The sequence below is a fragment of the Perissodus microlepis genome, chromosome 13 (genome assembly GCF_051167445.1).
Source record: "Perissodus microlepis isolate ML-2025 ecotype Zambia chromosome 13, ASM5116744v1, whole genome shotgun sequence".
NCBI classification, from domain to species: Eukaryota; Metazoa; Chordata; class Actinopteri; order Cichliformes; family Cichlidae; genus Perissodus; species Perissodus microlepis.
Window position 1 is genome coordinate 2,384,553 of NC_140473.1, and position 19,811 is coordinate 2,404,363.

Below are 19,811 nucleotides of genomic sequence, written 5' to 3' on the forward strand. Positions count from 1 at the left end.
AGATCAGATCAGAGTTTCAGTAATAATCTGCAAAGACTGTTTAATGAACCCTGGCAGAAAGTACAAGACAGCAGTTGATAAATCAAGACCCGTATGCCAAATTTGGTCCTCTGTCAAAAGGATTCAGTTCCTCAATAACGGTAAAGGTTTCCACTATGATTGCTTTCACCACAACTTGCATTCTAAAAAAAATCTGCTTTCAGTTTTTCAGATTATATTTTTCCATTTGTATTCCCTAACTATGGTAGTACCATTTCTCTCTCTCTCTCTGCACTACATCCATCCTCTTTTGGACATGGTGGGTCTGCATGTACTTTGTAATGTGTACATGCCACAGAAAACCTGCAAGTTTCACATGACTACATGATCAGAACTAAGAGAATTTTCCTCTGTTAGTCTCTAAAGAGCATGTGTGGGCTGTCAAATGACCACTAAATTAGTCCTAATGATCACAACAATGATTAAGAAAGGAAACCGATAGCTTATTCCCTTCAGTGCAGTTTTTCTAGAGTAGTGTGGTCACTTGACTTAATGAGCCAACACTTTGCTCAGGCACATTGTTAATGAAGGTTTTCATGAATAAATTATATAATTATATATCGCTTTCCTACTCTACAACTTACCTCATTCATACAAGCACTTTTATTCAATGCATAAGTGCTTTCTATCTAACATCCACACGTATTCACACTCCAACTTTGGGTTTGGACATTTGGCATGCAGACTGGCGAAACCAGGGAGAAACCAGGGATCAGTTAGTAGATGACCTTCTATACCTCCTGGGCTACAGCCAAGCCAACTTTTCTAACATAGGTTATGAGGCTTCTAACACCATGGCTTGGTATTATTTTCACCTTGTGAGACTGTGTGTGCAACATCCTGGCAAAATGTGGTCCTGGATACAGTTAGTGAAGCAGGGACTACTACAAAAATGGTTCTGGGTACTTTAACAGATATTTGCAAGTTTATCCATTTGGACACATTTTGTCAACATCACTGCTCAAACAGGCAATCTCAGTCTTTATATGTGTTTGGTTAAAATTTATATGTGGTCCAAGATCTCAAGTGTTCACGTTTTTTATAAATTCCTGAAGTTCAAATTCAGTCAGTCTGAACCTGTGTTACATGTTTTAAATTGTTATGAAACTACAGTAGAAATGTAATGTTCTCAGTTGCAGTCACTCAAACTTCTATTTCTAAAGTGTAACTGTGTTCAGTTCTGGCATACTTAAAGGGTAGTGACTTGTCAGTTACACAGTGGACCAATTCTAAAGCGCGCTCTGTTTTATCGTCCTTTTGGACTCTAATAGGAACCATCATTTTAAAAAATGACCTACATGTTGTAAGATTAGCAATGAACTCACCTAAAATCTACTGGGGTCACTGATGAAGAGAGTGGAGCAGAAGGGTGTTTTTTCTTAGACTCCTATACAACCAGATTGTATAAATAAGAGTGCAGGTTTAAGGCACTTCCGCTTACTGAAATTTCCAGAACCGGAAACTACATCTATTAATCACACATGAACTGACTGAGGCTTTCACAGTACTAAATATGAAAGGTCTAACAAAAACAGACACAACAAGCCCTGGCGCAGGGTGCCGCCAGTGCATCGAGCCACCTGGGGGGCTCTTCAACTGGTGGGGGAGGCTGTTACATCTTGCAGGAGGTCTCCTCTCTTCAGGAACTCACTGCAGGAGGGGGAGATATAGGAGAGGTGGAGGAAGATCTCAGCCTGGGCGTCTATTGTCTTGTGTAGTCTGGAAGATGAGTGGATGACGGGGTGGGTGCAGTTTTCTCTGTGGTGGGGTCGGGTGGGCTGTCCCGGGCTCTGTGGGGCCAGGCGGCGCTGCCGAACTGGGCCCCGGTCCGGATGGGCCTGGGCCCCCTTTCCCTGGCGGGTTGCAGAGTATGGGGGTGCCTACTGGGGTCAGCGGGGGAGCTGGCCCCAGGGAGGGGTCACTTGTCCCTCCCTTCCTTCCCTCCCCATCTCCAGCTGCCTCCCTCTTCCCGCTCCACCACAATCACCCACACATGCAGGGCCTTGGGGTAAAGGTGTGTCACCAGGGTGCAGGGGAGGCATCCCCCCCTCTGTCCCTTTCTGGCTGCCTGTGCCTCAATTTTATCCCACAACTTAGACACTCACATTACTCACACTCTCATAACACATACATATAGGACCTTGGGGGTGGGCACGCTACACGGAATCCAAAAGACCATCAGGGTGTACCACCTCACCCCTGGCGTCGTTGCCCACCTCTCAATTTTAAATACACGTAGACATTGAGGGCTATCAGGAGGGGCTATGCGCTTACCTGCTGCTCTCTGGCAGGTAGCTCCATGCCCTCCTGGGTTTTAAATGCACCTTAGAACACACATGCATCAACACTACATATGAGCGGGCGGAGGGAGGTTTGGAGTCTTCACCCCCCCCCCCCCGTTCTCTGCGGCCTGTTGGAGCGGGGTGGCTAGGAGGAGGAGTTGGCCGTCTGATTTGGGTCTGGAATGTGGCAATCTGGAATGTTTCCCCCTCCAGGGGAAAGGATACCTAGACCTGGGGTATAGAGTACGCTTGGGGAGTGTGATTGTGTGTACAGTGTCTCTTTGTGTCTGTCTCCACGTTGGGTGAGTGTTGAGTAATTGCATATGAGAGCATGAGGGTGGGAATGGATGTTTGTATCTGTGTGTGCCTGTTTGTTTGTGTCTATATGTCAGGTCGGGTATCAGACGCCACCTCTCTGGGGACATCTCAGGCCCTCCAAGGTATGGAGGCCTATCTCCCCCCACCACTTCCCCTGCCAGTGGCAGACGCCCTCAGACATTGGTGCATTGGTGGTTCTTTGTGTCCGGGGATGGGCGTCCAGGTACACACCGGCTCACTCCTTGGTGGCTGCTTGTCGGGGCCTGGAGCCTGGGGCTCGCTCGGGCCACTCCGGGGGTGGAGTGCCCTCGGCCTCTTGACCTGGGGCTCGGTCACTCTGGCACAGCTGGCTGCCGGCGGAGCTCACGGGCACGTCACTGCAACCCCCCCCCCGGCTTCTGCTCCACGGCTGCTGAGTGACCCCTCATCTGGGACTCTCCTCAGCTCTTTCTGGGACAGTGGCGCGGCTGCCCCTCTGTTGGTCTTCCTTGGTCTCTTGTGTTCTGAGGACCTCTGGATGTCTGGAGTCTTGATCTCCTCCATACCTGCTTCATGCCCTGGAGGATGGGGCTGTGGCCCCCCACACCCTCTAGCAGATCATTACATGAAGGAACCTTTTAATACAAGCGCGCTAATGCTCACAGGTTGGGCACACAAACTACACCCTTTTTGGCTCCTACCTCAATTATGTTGCTCTTTTTTTCTTCTGCTTGTTTTCTCTTTTTTCTTTCTCAACAGGTGATCCAGGTGATTGATATATGTATTTTTTGTCTGCTTATTTTGTTGGTTTTTGTTTTTTTGCCCTTTATCCCCGTCCCTCTTCCCCGCTGTTTTTCTTTCCCTCTTTCTTTCTCCCCTTTCTTTTCCCCAGTCAAATCTGTCCCATATTTAGCAAGTGAAAATAAAATGAAATAAACAATAAAAGGTGAATCAAATAGACCATTACGGCAAGGCTGGGATGGTCCATTTGGTAAATCCGTTGGGCATCTTTCTTCGCCTTTAGACAACAATTCTGATGGCAAAAGAGCCAAACGGGACAGGCAAAAAAATAAATAAAAAAGAATTAAATGATTCAGGTCTTTACAAAAGAATGAGGCAATACAGTGCCATTCACCAGCTAACTTTCCAACTGAAGGCATTCTAGGCAAGCGCGATAGTTTGAACAATTATAAGATGGATCCTATCTGTAAACATTTCTGTTTCCACTCCAATCTTAAAACCACTGGACATTTTTCAAAAATGGAGACTTTATGCACAACACACAGCCAACTGCTTTTTGTGCCATTTATGCTGTTTTCCTATTCATCATTAGAGGGACAAAAGAACACATACATTCACAACATTCTTGTTAACTCATTACTGAAACATTGGTTGGGAAATTACATTCAACACATCCAAGCAGCATCAAAGCCAAAAAACAAATACTGTGAACTGCAGACGTGACCCAACAAGATTTCCATGTACGCTGGACAAATTTGTATCTTTTTGAAACAAATTTTCTAACACAAGGCTTCTAACACTTGAGCTTGGTATTAGGTTTTTGGATACAGGACTGGATTATATACTGATTATATACCATCTGGCCGGGGATTTTAGGTTTGCATGTTCTGCGTAGGCTTGACAGAGGATGAGAGTGGGGCACGGTGGGAATGCTGCTACACAAGTAATCCCAAAAGGAGGGTTTACATGAAGAGGATGTGGGACAATTCGATACCCAACAGCAAAAAACCTAGTAGGTAGGTGTTTCTACATTTAAACGAAGCAACTGCTAGCTCAACTAGAGATTGATGAGGTACAACATAAATGCTAAAGCAAAAGGGAGTTTGGACGTCAGGTCAGGGGGGAGATACCATCATCCTCACCATCGAAGATTGAGTACCATGCCCCATGAACAACTGGTGCGTTGAAGACATTGAATGTGAAAGCCCTCGGTAAGTGTAAAGATGTGAATGTAGCATTATGGACAAACCCTACTGCTACCAAGACGGAAAGCAGCCAACTCATCTACATTACAGCAGCAGTGATCACTGAGATGTTTGGCTACAAGATGAACAGCCACAAGGAGCCGTACCCTCCATGGACACGGAGACTAGAGGCCAAGATCAAGTTAGCACAGTGGGAATTTAGCCAACTATCGGAGCTGCAAAAACACATGATGAAAAAAGGGATGCCAGCTTATTTTCCCAAGGCACTAATCAGGGCAGCACAAGAACTAGCTCATAGCTAATATTGCATACTCCCTGTATATTATCACTGTGACAGTGTTGCAACTACTTGCACTTTAAATTCTAATTACACCCACACATAAACTACAAGTGCTACAAAGCACTTGTTTTACTAATTTATTACTTTCTTTTTAGTTGTGTGAGGAGAACCTGCAAAGTAAGAGTTTCATTGCTCTGCATAACCATCTGTGTTTTGCCATGTACATGACAATAAACTTCTCGAATCTTGATAGATAAATATATAGGGGACTATGGTTAGATAAAAGATGAACAATATTTTTTCTTTTGCCAGGTTGAGGATGGGATTTTGGGGTGTAGGTCAGAGCATGGAGAGCTAAGGAGGGGAAGGGCTTCAGATTTAGGCGGAGCAATGTGCAATGTGCAGAGGCTGCAAGTTTGGTGATGTGGACGTGATGATAAACTCTATACAATAATTATTTAAAATATGTTTCTTGCATTTCTGTAGCCAGCTGTAAGGTCAGTTTTCCAATTCAGGCAATCACCTGAAATTTAAAACTGACCTGTTTTTATTTTGTCATTATTTTAGTGCAATTAATCCCGCATGTTATCCAAAAGTTATTTTCAACCTTTCAGAATGTTCTTATTCTATTTTTTTTAGATGTGTTAGTTGTCACGTTATTTGTTGTACCCTTTGTTTATCAGTTTTGATTAGAAATTATGCCTTTGCCATTATTCCTACTGTTGCAGGAGCGGTTAAAATGACCACTTCTGGAGATTTTGGAACACTAGCGGTTCTAGTGATAAGGTCTCTTGTAAATCTGAGCTTACATTAAGTATTTTACTTTTCTCTGTTTTTGACAGAAGCAAATGGCATACCCCCAAAACAACATAACAATCCATGTAATGTATCAGTTAAAAAATGTGTAGATATGTGTAGATAAATTTGGTCAGCATTGTTGTAGAAAAAAATATTAATTATCTGTATTCCACACAAATGACCTAACAAGGAATGGGGAATTAATACTATATTTTGTATTGTACTCTATGACATAACCACTCTACTGCTTGAACCAAAAGGAGAATAGGTCCTTGTGAGAGATAAATGCTTTCTGCAAATCAAGAACAGCTTTCGAGGACACAGGTCTGGTAACAATTATGTGTGCCTGTGCAGGACATTAAACAAAAAACTCCTCTTAACGTTTTGCAGAGTGCATCTTAAACACTGCACACAAAATGTGTTCATTAACATACTAGAAATATTCATCTTCTAACATGCCAACATTAAGCGATTTCCATCAACATTTTGCTGTAACACAAACCTGAAAAGGGGAAAATTGTTTTAAATCTTCTTTCAACAATTGGACCAGACAAGGCATCGGGGCAGTTTTTATCGTGTCTGATGCGACTGCACTTTCTCCAGTCATCTGCTATAGTGACAGGCAAACCAAACCCAAGTCTTACCCACAGCTTTAGTTAATGGCATTTCAACTCCACATATGAAAGTGCCGGCAGAAATTTTACCTATTATTACACTGACTGCTGGAGAATGAGAGTACTGGCCATCCAAACTGCAATAACACAGTCTTCACAGTAAGCAATCCATGTTTGGAAAAACACACTGAACAGTCCATGTGTTTGTATCAGCAATACAGTTTGTTTGCAGGCCTTATCATTAACCATATCAAGGATTTCTACTAATCATCAGCAGATTATATTCGTTAGTATCTCCCGGACTCCAACTATGAGAAGTTACAAAGGAAAAAAAGCAACGGTGTCCATTGATTCTTTATATCAAGACTCTCCATGCACTCAACAATATTCCAGATGTGGAAAACAACATTGTTAGAGGCATGGGCGTGTTGCCAAGTGGGTCACTCTTGAAGTTGAAACATGGAAAAATTGTGCAACAATCTCCTGGCATCACTTCCAAAATAGATGAAAATAATGCGAGAGCTGCCTTCAAATGAAACGTGAGTTTCTGACAAACATAATGTGAAATCTTTAGAATATTTCCACTTTCAAGGTCACTGACAGCACGAGACGTTAGCCTCAACTTTAACAACACTCTAGTTTTCACACAGTCATGCTCATCCTGTGCATCTTCCTGCACCACTGTTTCTCATACCCTGTCTGGGACGGGGGTCTGCAGAAAGTTTGTCGTGGGCTTTGGCATCATCCCGGTTTGCTGCTGGTTCAGGACGGCTTATGATCGCTGGATGCTTCTGCCCCTCCCAGGGATGTGAGTTGCTTGTTGAGGTTGGGTGTTGTCGTGTGGTCGTTGGCCCTTTCTCTCAGTGGATTCAGGTGGCTTGGACCTCCTCCTTGTCGAAAGGGGGCTCTGCAGGACGCCTGGTGATTCGTGGGTGCCTGGGCCCCTGGGAGCCTGTTCTTGACTCGCACCGGGGTGGTCAGTCTCTAGTGGAGTTGACTGCAGTTCACCTTTGGTCATGTCGATTCTCACCCCATGTAGGGCGTCCCTCCCTCTCCTGCTTGGATGAATACGCAGATGTTACAGAGATGTACGGACTCAGGTCTTCGGTACTCTTGGGGGCTGCAGATGGTACGGTTGTCCTGGTTCCATCTCTTTCTGCCTCTGGCTCTGGGGGACAGATATTGCGGCTTCCCACCCTCATTATCAAGTATGTTTGTGACAAAGACACATACAGAAACACTGACTCTCAATCTCTCACTCACATCCACACTCACAAAACAAGTGAAAGGTGGGACCCAAATGCAGACACGGTAGGAGACGGAACTGAGTTTTAAACAAAAGGCGAGCCATTTATTTGGCTGACAAAACATGAACACAAAAACAAAGCAAGAGTGAACAGGGCAAATCCTAACCTGAAACCCAAACTGGGAAATAACTAAATAATTATGAAAACTCTGACGAGAGACACTGATATGAAACTGAACAGGTACACGCGACTATGGAACTATGAAATAAACCGAACATAAACATAAACCTGATCAGTACAAAGAACTCTGAGACATGACGCGGCTAGACATGAAACCAAACAGACAACCTGACAAAGACTGAAAGAAAACACATAGACTAAATACACACAGGAGGTGTGTGGGGAAACAGCTGACTAGAATGACATTATGACACCATGGGGAAAAGTAACAATAAGCACAATGAAAGACTTTAAAAAAATAAAACAGGAACATAACGGGACGCAGACATGACACATGACAGGTTAAGACACATGAACCAACAAGGGACACCGGGGTGATGACATAAAGGGATCGAATAAACAAAGAACTCAAACCGAGCAACCTTGAAGCTTAAGATGACTAAATAAAGTTAAACAATGAATATCACAATACACATTGTTGGGAAGGTTACTTTTAAACTGTATTCCACTACAGATTACAGAATACATGCCCTAAAATGTATTTTGTAACGTATTCCGTTCCTTACTCAATGAGAGTAACATATTCTGAATACTTTGGATTACTTAATATATTATCATGCTTTTTACAACTACATGAATGTACTATTGCTGTGTGATTTATTACTATTACTGAAGGCTACTCGCTATACCAATACCAACTAGATTTTTAAATCTTAATATACAGTAGGGTGGACGGCTGCCCTTTTAGCAGCAATCTCATATAGGAAACTATTCCGTGCGTATACAGGGTGGGCCATTTATATGGATACACCGAATAAAATGGGAATGGTTGGTGATATTAAAGTCCTGTTTGTGGCACATTAGTATATGTGAGGGGGCAAACTCCTCAAGATGGGTGGTGACCATGGTGGCCATTTAGAAGTCGGCCATCTTGGATACAACTTTTGTTTTTTTCAATAGGAAGAGGGCCATGTGACACATCAAACTTATTGGTAATGTCACAAGAAAAACAATGGTGTGCTTGGTTTCAACGTAACTTTATTCTCTCATGAGTTATTTACAAGTTTCTCTTTGTTCACAGCCATTGACATGTCGGGCTTGTAGCCGAAAACTAGTTTTACTTTGTTGTCTGTGTCAACTTTGCTTGCGAGAGACAGAGAGAGGCATTGAAAGGCTGCTCAAACGGAACTTATTGTTTCGGAGGAAAAAACGAACACAGTGTACAGTCGAGTCTTAGTAGCTTATTTACAACTGGGCTCGTCAGGAAGTCTTTTTGGCTGCAGTGGTTATTATTATATTTACATGCTTCCATCTCCCGTTTCTGGTCGGTGACAGCTCGTACTTTTCCACTCTTTTTTCTCCCTCATTTGCGCTCACAGACACATAACGGGTATGGCAGTCCATTCTCCCTGCAGCACAGACTACACTGCCCATGAAGCTACATTCTTTAGGGCTATGCCTGTAACACTTTGCCTATTGCCTTCATATTAAATAATTTTTTGAATAATAATTTTTCAAAATATTTCTTCACGTCATTATGTTTTTGTACTCTATCCTTTTACTATATTTCACCCTATTCCCCCTCCTTTTTCCCCTGTCTGTCCTGTCTTTTACACTGTTATACTATAACACGTAATAAGTAAAAGAACACAAACACAAATGAATAAAGAAAGTGATAAAAGAAACACATGAACAAAGGGAGCCTACAGAGATTCTATATAGCTGTTCTTGGAAAAGAAAAATATGTTCAGCACAACAATGCATTCAGATAATAATTCTGATTGCAAAAGCTGCCAGACAGGACAGGATTTTAAACAATGAAATCCTTCAATGTGCAAATCAAACAAACATGTAGGACTGCCTTTTTCATATTGCTTAAATCAGACACATTCAATCTCAGAGTGACACTGAAAAACATGCATTTATAACTTTTAGGCTGGACTACTGTAATTCAAGATGCTCTGAAACTTCCTGAAAAGCATTCAGCTGATCAAGAATGCTGCACTGAGACTGCTGACAGGGACTAGAAGGAGGGACCATATTTCATATATTTCATCTTCACTGGTAAAGCTTGTGGTTAGGGCTAGATAAAGTGTCCCTGAGACCTTTTATTAGTTATGCTGCTGGAGGTTTTCCATGATACACTGAGCATTACCTCTTTTCTCTCTCCTTGTTTTCATATTAGTAATTACTAAAGTGTCTCCAACAGTTTGTCTTTTTCTCTCTTTTCTTCCCCTTACTCCTAACCGGTCATGGCAGATGGCTTCCCCTCCCCTCTGACATCACACAGGCCACACACAGCCCACTTTAATGTTAACTCTCTTTTCTATCGCTATACATGAATATAACTGCACATTTAATCCCAGAGATATCTTAACATAAGAAAAAGAAAAGCAATTACAACAGCATGTTGTTTTTCTACACAATAGAAAATTCTAATTATAGGATTAAGAAGCTGATTAAATGCTCGCGATTTGCTCAAAATGGTCCTGAAGGGAACATACCGGAGAAAAGTCCAGCTCTTCATTATGATGCTACACAGAGTTAAACAATTCCAGATGCTCAACAGAAATTTTTTGTTGAGTTTTTTTGCCTGCAGCAAATATTACAGTTTGCTCAAACTGCTGTGATTAGATGTATTTGTATTGGATTGGATTTCATTTTGTTTTAGTTCTCAAAATTTCCATGTTTATTGCTGTACATTTCATAGACAGTCTTCAATGTGCAGCTGATCTGATGAAGCCCCGAAAGGCTTCAGTCATAAATTATCAGTATAAACAATGTTGTACATGCAAACAAATTAAAAACCTCTATCAAATCCATCAGTGCTTCTTTATTCCAAAACCTTTAAAGGTGACATTTTCCATTTCGAGGACACAGGTCTGGTAGCAATTAAACGGATAGCTTTCCTCACAATCAAATGCTTTAAATTCTTTTCTTTAAATCTCTATTGATCCTGCATATCATGCAAATACACACACACACACACACACGGCAATATCCACCTTGAAGTGGTATAAACAATGTTTTGACCAGACAAGACTACTGCTGAAATAAATCTACTTTAACCACTCCTAAAGAGGATAGCAATCATCCCAAAATGGAACTCTGTTATGAATAACAGAATAAAAGACAGAATTTTTCTTTTATTCTGAATAAAAGAATAAAAGACAAATCTCATTGTTGATGCACACATACATGATTTTTTCACTAATATCAGCAAGACTAATGTATTTCAGTAGGTTCAATGTTTTGTGTCAGTAGCGTGGCTTCTGTCGAGACTCTTCAGAGAAGATGTATTGACCTGGCAACCAAGAAAAGGAAAAAAGCTTTGGAAAAAAATGGCAACTGCTATACAAAACTCCACAAAAGGAAGAATGACTCTTCCCTTATACCACCAACTGGTGGAGGTATAGCATCTACATAAGATAGGAGGAGAACATCCGTTTTTGGAAAACTTGTAACCTGTAAGTACAAACTGAGTATCATTTAATCATCGCCACCTACCTGACTGTTCTTGCTGAAACCTTGATGACCACATAGTACATGTCTACTTTCTGAAGGATAACACCCCATGTAACAAAGCTCAGACTGATTTTATAATATAAATTTACTAAATGGCCTCCATAATCAGCAGAGCTCAATCCAACAGAGGATCTCTGGGATGTGATGAGAGAATTTCATCATGAAAATGCTGCCTACAAATCTGACACAAATGCATAAATGCATTTTTGGTTTTGTTATTCTTTTTTAATGTGGTTTATGACTTCCAGAAGCTTGTCTATCACAGGAGCTATATGTGGGAAACAAATTAATGTTTATTACCAAAGCAAATTAGGGATGTGGCGGTGTGAAGACTTTTCATGGAAAAATGTATTGAAAGATTGAATCAAAGATACTTACTGCTGTTGGATGTGTTGCTGTATGTAATGTGGCCGCACAAACTGTGGGGCTGGCTTGACAGTTAGTTTCATCTGGCCCATGTTGTTAGATGGAGAGGGGCCAGAGCCATAACCATTAGGAGGCACTTGCTGAGGTATTGGCCGCTGGGGTACCACACTGTGTACATTGGTGTTGCCAGAAGTGTGTCCATTAGTATGACCAGTGGTGTGCCCACTTGTGTGACCAGTGTTGTGCCCGTTGGTGGGTCCGTTCCCAGGCCGCGGTGGAAAGGAGTGTGTGGGTACAGTCTTCTGTTCGCATGCCTTCCCCTCTGAGCCAGGTTTGCAGACACAGTGCTGAGGCCTGAGGCACATTCCTCCATTATGGCACTGAGGGATGCAGTTGGCTAGGACACCACATGAAGTCCAGGGTACAGAGAAAGAGGAAAACAGAAAGACAGATTGAGAATAAGTGATGATAGAAAGATGTCACCCATACAAAAAAAGGAACATCAAAGCATATGGATATAACAGACTTGGATTTTCTTCATTTTAAATGTACTTCTATTGTTCAGAGATTCTGTAAAGCATTTAAACGTCTCTGCTCAGTGTTAGTATAGACAGCGGTTACACGTGGCAAATGGTTCAGTTAGAGCTGCCTTTTGTCTTAGTTATATATTCTCAGAGTTTTTACGGCAATTTATGAATCCAGTTAGAAAAAATAATTCCAGAACCAATGTATTTATTATGCACGCAGCTGCTATAGGAAACCCAAAACATCACCCCTACAGCAGGACTGGTGAACAGGTCATTACATATCTATTCTGACAATGCATTGAGGGGCACAGTTTGACACAGTAGTCCAGGAGTGTAGGCTGAAATGTTTTTGTTCCTCTCTTTTAGTCTCTTTATAATTAAGCAAATGTATCCTTGCTTGCTTGCTTGCAAATGTATCCCCCCAAATTATTTTTATTTGACCCATTATTTCTTTATTTAGCCTATGCTTTGCCTTAAGATGGACTCTCAGTTCATAAACTGTCTGAAACAAGTCATCTTATGACTCTTACCCTGTCATGAAGCATGGGCCTGAGAAACACAGGACAGTTAACTCAAAATGCACCTTTTAATAAAGTTGTGGAAACAGTCCAAGAAGTACAAAATCCACAAGGCAAAGGAACCCAGGCTTTACCGGGAACTCGTACGCGCAGATGCTGAGACAAACACTGAGGGGAAAACACCCCTATACACTCAGGCAGGTATGGGAAGTGGAAGGGAACACAGCTGGGTAACAAAACACGGGTGATAATAATAATACAACAGGAAGAACAAAGAAAAAAAATGTGAGAAACAGCATTTGGCACTGCCTGAAGCCTAAACTGTTGCTGACAGGGATTATTTTGACTACATAAATGTCCTGCACATATAATGTGCTTTTCAGTATCCCAAGTGAAATACACATCACATGCACATTTGGTTTGTATTAGCAATTTTCTGTGATACCAACGAACCCATGAACATGCTTTTAAATTAATTTGTTTCAAATTACTTTTTAAGTGGATTTTTTTTTGTATTTCCTCTTTCTAACTGAGAAACCATAATTCCAAAAACAAGGTACATATCAAACTGGGAATTTTGTGTAAAGGCATGTATCCAAAACTACAAAATCAAAAGCACTTGAGCATACCACAGAACATGTGGGTACATCTGACCAGCTGTTAATGTGAAATTAATGTGAAATGTCACTTAACAATTGATATTTTCAGGAGACAGTTTAGAAATACTTTTCATCTATATACTTGACCTAATTATGAAATTTTAAGTGTGTGTGTGTGTGTGTGTGTGTGTGTGTGTGTGTGTGTGTGCTTAAAGGTCTTTGTGTGTTTATAAAGGAGACCGGCCAAAAGCATGTAATTAGACAAGGCACTATTCTTGCCGAGCAGATGATAGGGGTATCCATCTATCAACTACAAAGCCCGTCTCACAGGCAGCATAGCAGAAGTTTACATACTGTACTCAAACACACATGCACATACATGCATAGATATGTTTGGTTAAACCATACAAAGGAAACTGACTGAAGATAAGCCACACATCTGGACCTCCATCTGACTATTCACTGCCCAACTTAAAAAGAAAACCTTAGTTCCACATTCTAACCCTAAACTAAATAACTTTAATTAAATTCTGTCTATAAAGTCAAAAATTCTACTGCTTCTGTGTGTGTGTGTGTGTGTGTGTGTGTGTGTGTGTGTGTGTGTGTGTGTGTGTGTGTGTGTGTCAGCAGCAGGAGAAATGACTCAGAAAGAGTCCAGAGTTTCTCCCCATGGGCCCTGAGGGTGTGTCACCTCCTCACTAAGCTTGTTAGACTAATTGGCAGTTTTGAGGTTGGTGAAAATGATTAATGAAGGGAAACTAAATGATGGCTGAAAGACATCTCCTGCAACAAGGACAGCATACACCCTGTGTGGTCATCCACATGGCTCACGACAATGCTAATATACTGAGTGAGATCTGTACACATTTCCTCCTTGCATGATGGATATGATGCAGTTTCACTGATGACATACAGCTTGAAGTCGCTTTTTTGGGAATACTTTGTTACACTTTCTACATTGTTCAGCCGTGCAACAGCAAGCACTCTTTTGCTTTCACCCTCACAAACCGTCTGAAAAGCTCCAATGCAAGTTAGTAATGTAAGTCCCCCCTTATGGTCACCCCTTGTGGAAGGATTTAAAATTGTCTTTCACAACACTGGACAGCCACACCCCAAACTTAATTAAATGCAAGACTTACTTTTAGCTGCAATGAACGAGACTGTTATTTTAAAATCAACAGATTGTTCTGTGATCAAGCTCTGATCATCTGTACATATACTGATTACTTCAACACTCTTATTTTAGCCCTAACACTAAAAAAGTTAAAGTTGAAAGATGTATCGTTTTAGGTTAAGCACAAACTTTAGCAGCACTGAAATGCACTAAATCCAGGATATCCACAATACATTTATACTCCAACAACCACAGCCCAAAAAAGTGTGGACTCGCTTTGACCATATAATATCAGTCGAGTTACACCCATCTTCTATAAAGTGATTACCTCACAGATTACATCATTGCTGTCCTTTCTCCTCTGAAGTTGAGTTATGTTAGTATTTTGAAACAACCCCACAGTTAATTTTCCAGTTTGGGTGAAGCTTTTTGCTTTCTTTTCTGACTAGCATAAATAGTTTTCATTTCCCCCACCCCTCACTGGCCTGGAGCAAAGGCTGCCATCTGTTCTGCAAATAGTTTTCTCTCTCGCTCTTTCTCTGAGGTCAGCTACATGAGAGCAGCGGTCTGTGACAAGAGTGACGGAATAAGTGATGGTAATTTACTCGTTAGCTGGGGACAGGAAATAGTCATGCTGATGTCCTCACCCTTTTGATCAAACCACGCTGGGCCTGGTGTTCAGAGAGCCCCTTCATATCCTCGCCGGGGTCTGTAAGAGTAGAAATTATTCGTTGTGTGTGCTGCTGTTTTCATGTTGTATGGTTTCAAGGTGAGAGGCAGAAACTGTGAGGCATAATGACTTTCTTTGTGTCTCTGCCTTGATGCAGGAACTACAAATTCCCAAGTGAAAAAAAAAATGCTGAGATTTTATGGGTAAGTGCTAGAGCCTGTTTAACCTTGTATGTGGCTGGGACAGATGTTCACTGAATTCAGAAGCAGGTAGCAGTGGAAAGATATGACATCGATATATGAGATATTGAATTCCACATTATCTGAGTCACTGCTGGCCCTCAAATTTAGATTAGCTCAGATAAGAGTGTCTGCTGAGAATCTATTGGCCTCTCTAATCCCTATCTTTCTGTTGGCCAACAATAATAATAATAATAATAATAATAATAATAATAATGGATTGGATTTATATAGCGCTTTTCAAGGCACCCAAAGCGCTTTACAATGCCACTATTCATTCACTCTCGCATTCACACACTGGTGGAGGCAAGCTACGGTTGTAGCCACAGCTGCTAACACTAAAGAATCCCTGTTATATTAACAATCCGAATAAGTCAGCGTAATGCACTAAATGCACTTTGGTTTGATGTAACAGTAACACTAACAGAAAGCAATTCTAACCTACAGCTGTTTAGTGGGTGTTGATAGCCATGTTACCATGTGAACAAAGCCAGCTAGGGATCTCTGGGTACAAATGGTGTTTGTACCCTAATCGCTCAACCCTGTGCTATACAGAATCCTGTCAGTACGAAAACACACAACCTTTTCTAGGAAACCCCTGCAGGTGTCTGTCTTAGAAGATACACTTGAGAACATAAGGATTCAGTGTAGAGCTGGGCGATAGAACGATAACGATGTGTATTGCGAAATAACTTTTTCCCTATAGAAAAATTAAACTATTGCGATAGGCCTCACCGCTCTTGTCCTCTTAAAAAAAAAAAGAACAGCCAATCCAAATTAAGTAGCGCAGAGCCGAACCAATCACAGCCGCAGCGTCACGTCAGGTGACTTGTTACGTACAGCACAAGTGCCAAGCCGCACATGTGTATTTGTTTGGGAAGCAGCCAGCCGCCGTGCCGCCCAGGTAATGGAGGAAATGAGTGTGCCGACTAGAGAAAAACCAACTGAGAGCGTGACCGAAGGTTACCGAAGAGAAAACAGATGATGGTTCCAACGCCGGAGAGATTGTCGAACGGAAGAGCCATAGAAGTTCCGTAGTGTGAAGGTATTTCAGCTATTTCAAGTCTGACAAAAAACAGAGTAGCGCGCACTGTAAATTGTGCCGAAAGCAAGTCTGGAAATACAATAAACCGGTGCATGCTCAATCTCTGACTGGAAGCGCTAATTCGTCATTCGGCTTTTGTCAGACTAAAGTAACTGTTAAAACTGTTTGAAAAGCTAAGCTATACAACAAGGAGAGATTGAGAATTTCCTTTTAGTTCTCAGTTTATTTGATATTGACAAAAGTTAGTCAATTTTGTCTGTTCTTCTGTAAAACAAACTAAGATTTATTTTTAGAATTAATATTTTGTTTCTAAGTGGAATTGACAATTTAGTCTGTTTTGTTTGTTCTATTTTGAAACTTAAATGCTTTAGCAGCTGCCTTTTGTGTAGTTTGCAATATTTGCCTTTATTTATCTGAAAAAGTCTCATGTTCCTTAAGTACATCTACCCTGTTACTTATTATGGGAAATAAATATTTAAATCAAAACAAGCTGCTGATTATTTCACATTTTACTTGTGAGCAACGGCACATTTAAATCTTACAAATATAGTTATTTGGCTTATATTGTGATATATATCGTTATCGCCTGAAATGAAAAAAAACATATCGTGATATGAAAAAATCTTATATCGCCCAGCTCTAATTCAGTGCAGTCAGATCAAAGTGCTACCACAATAAGTTTAATTCTGTGTCATAAGAGATTGGGCCAGTATACAAACCTAAAAGTCAGGTGTGTATTGCAAATCAGCTATCTAGGCAGATCTCTCACACAAACTTAATGTGTAATGTGACATGTTCGAAGGACAGCCTTCAAAAATTTCCTGACATGATTCTTCTGAAAATGTTACAAATTCACGCGTAAAAACAGCCTTGCTCATCAGGTCAGGTCAGTCATTCCTGGTAACAAAGTGTTTCGTTTTGGCTGAAACTGAAATCCTGGTTTTATGACAATGCAGGTTCACAAACATAAATGGTTGTTTGGTCTGAAACAGGATAAACACAACGTGCTAGCTAATACTGTAGTCAGATTAGCTACATCTTTGCTTACACATAGACTTGTCAAAAACACAAAGTAATTCTACATGCATGTTTCAAGAGCACCATATAATGAACATTCAACACAGAAGGAACAGTCACTTTACTTTTTCAAGCAGATGCAAGATCAATATGCTTCTTGGGAAAAGGCAAAGATATTCATAAAGCTAAGGAACAATTCATTAGCTCTTGGCTGACTTGTACTTGTAGGCTGCCCTCTGCTAGGTACAATTACCAATATATTAATTTCAAAATTTAGAAAATAGAGATCAAAGAATATGCCAAATGACACATGAAATATTCCATAAGTTAAAACAGCACTTTTTCTGTTAAAAGCTAAAGTTATCCCATATGACAACTGAACCTTATCAGGGGACCAGTTCATCCTACCCAGGATAGAGTTACCAGTGCCAACCCGTGGATCTTAAGGGAGAGCACCTGATTGCAAGGTCTTAGCCCAATGGAGGAGACATAAGCTTGCTCTCCTATAGGCCCATCACCTGCACGGGGGGCCGGAAGAGGCTTTGGTTGCAAAGCATTTCAAGAGGCAGTCAAAGGCGGAGGTCCTGGTGGTGCATGAGGTCGAGAGACACTGATCAGATACAGTCAGGCTCACCTCAATGCACAGTTTGGAGTCTGGTGGAGAGAGGCTGGACTGTTCCAATCTGGAGTTGCCCTCGTTAAGAAGCAGTGGGCATAGGTGGGTATTTTTGTATACCCCCAGCTCGCTGAGTGTATGTTTGGGTTTTTTCCAGTGGATGAAGCTGCTAGAGCAGTTAGCTGCTACTGCGATTGAAAGCAGAAATGGGAATAAAAAATGACAAATTGAAAGCCCTTCCATCAGTGGGAAGAAGAAATCACCTGTGTGAAAAGACCTGAAAACACTCCTCATTTCCATGACTGTGGACTTGCCCACTGCAGTGGTGCAGCAGGGGGTGCTTGTGAGATACTCCTCAATAAATATAGGAAGAGTGAATAGAGGGTAATGGCTAAAATAGTTATTTATACATTTTAAATTAAAAAAAACATTTTATCTTGATCTTTGTAAATATCTAATATGTCTTAATTGAAATAAAACACCACTTATATTTTCTTACAGTGAAGCCACAAGCGTTCTGTTAATGCATACTGATTGGGCCATTAAGTATTTATGAGAGGGAACACAACAGTTAATGCCAAGATTCTGCTGCTACAAATTCTCTACTGCTACTTGCTTCATGCCTGAAATCAAAATGCAGTAAAGTGATGCTGTGACATTCCTAATAAAGTATTGTATTGCAATCAGTCAATTAGAATTTATACTGCAATCAAGACCTACAATTCTTCTTAACTCTGTTTTCTCAACCCTTTCCATTAAAATAAAAACACAATGACAAATGAAGAAAAATGTTCACCCCAAGATTTTATTTTAACAGGGCCCCATTTATTCTGGACATTCGGACATGTTGCACTCTGTCTTAATAGGCAATAGAAACATGACAACAGATACATTTCATTTTAACCTGCTATCAGCATACTTTAACAAAAAGTCAAGTACCCACTATTTACCCTCATGTCTGGCTGCTATCTTCCAGAAAGTAAACTAAGCAGTTCCAAAATTTTGCAAAGCTATTTTCTGAATGAGGTAATCGTAACATGTTTACTTCAAGCAGACTTGACAAAGCACTATTCTGCCTTGCAATTCAATAATCTGCAGACATTTGTTTTCATCCAGAGAGGAAGACTAATCGGAATGTCTCCCGATAATTCCCCCTGAATCAGATGATTCCTGTGTAGCAGAATCACATGTTGTCAGCCACGAATGCCAAAGAGACAAAGAGAAACACTGCTCTGCAGCAGTAACTAAATACCCAACATTCGTGTTTGTCCAATTTCTGTCACTTATTGGAAGCAAGGAAAAACACAAGGACCTGACTGATAATTATTGGGGTTACATGGTTGTTTGGTGGCTTCTTTAATGTATAGCATAATTTTTTTTTTAAATTGAACTTTCTTGACTCTTACAGTTGCCTCAGTTGGATGGTGGAAGGATTTTCCACTAAAAAATAAAAATTGAAGAACAAATTTCTTAGATTATCTGACTAATAAGTCATGACATCTTCCCTTCCATTAATAACATCAACAGTGTCCCTAAAGAACACAGAGTCTCTCAGTAAGAACAACAAAACAAGGAATCGTAGCTTCAGATATTATAATATATAATATAATAATAATATTTTTAGTAGTGACATTGTTAGATAGCAAGCAAGCTAACGTTAGCCAGCTTCCTGCCTACTAAGAAGGGACGGGGATCCAAACCTGAACTGTCTTTTTTATGGCTAGTATTAGCTAACACTAGTGTGCCTGCTAACACTGATAAATTCCAAGCACAGAAAATTACAATCTTGAGTAGATAACATCAGATAATATAACAAAACTCTTAGGGAAGATGTGACATCTAGCTTTGTCTGGGTTTCTAACACTACGTTATGTCTGAGTGGGGTTTGTCAG

General features: G+C 40.9%; 1 protein-coding gene across 5 annotated transcripts in view; it reads right to left on the bottom strand.

Annotated features, from left to right (window-relative positions):
- The window catches only part of ltbp1 (latent transforming growth factor beta binding protein 1), a 135,857-nt gene that overhangs the window by 95,919 nt on the left and 20,127 nt on the right, over positions 1-19,811 (bottom strand). For all 5 annotated transcript variants that reach the window (XM_084949537.1, XM_084949539.1, XM_084949538.1 and 2 more), the window contains exon 3: positions 11,587-11,971. In XM_084949537.1, the coding sequence (XP_084805663.1) occupies positions 11,587-11,971 (385 nt within the window). The remainder of the gene's footprint in view (positions 1-11,586; positions 11,972-19,811) is intronic.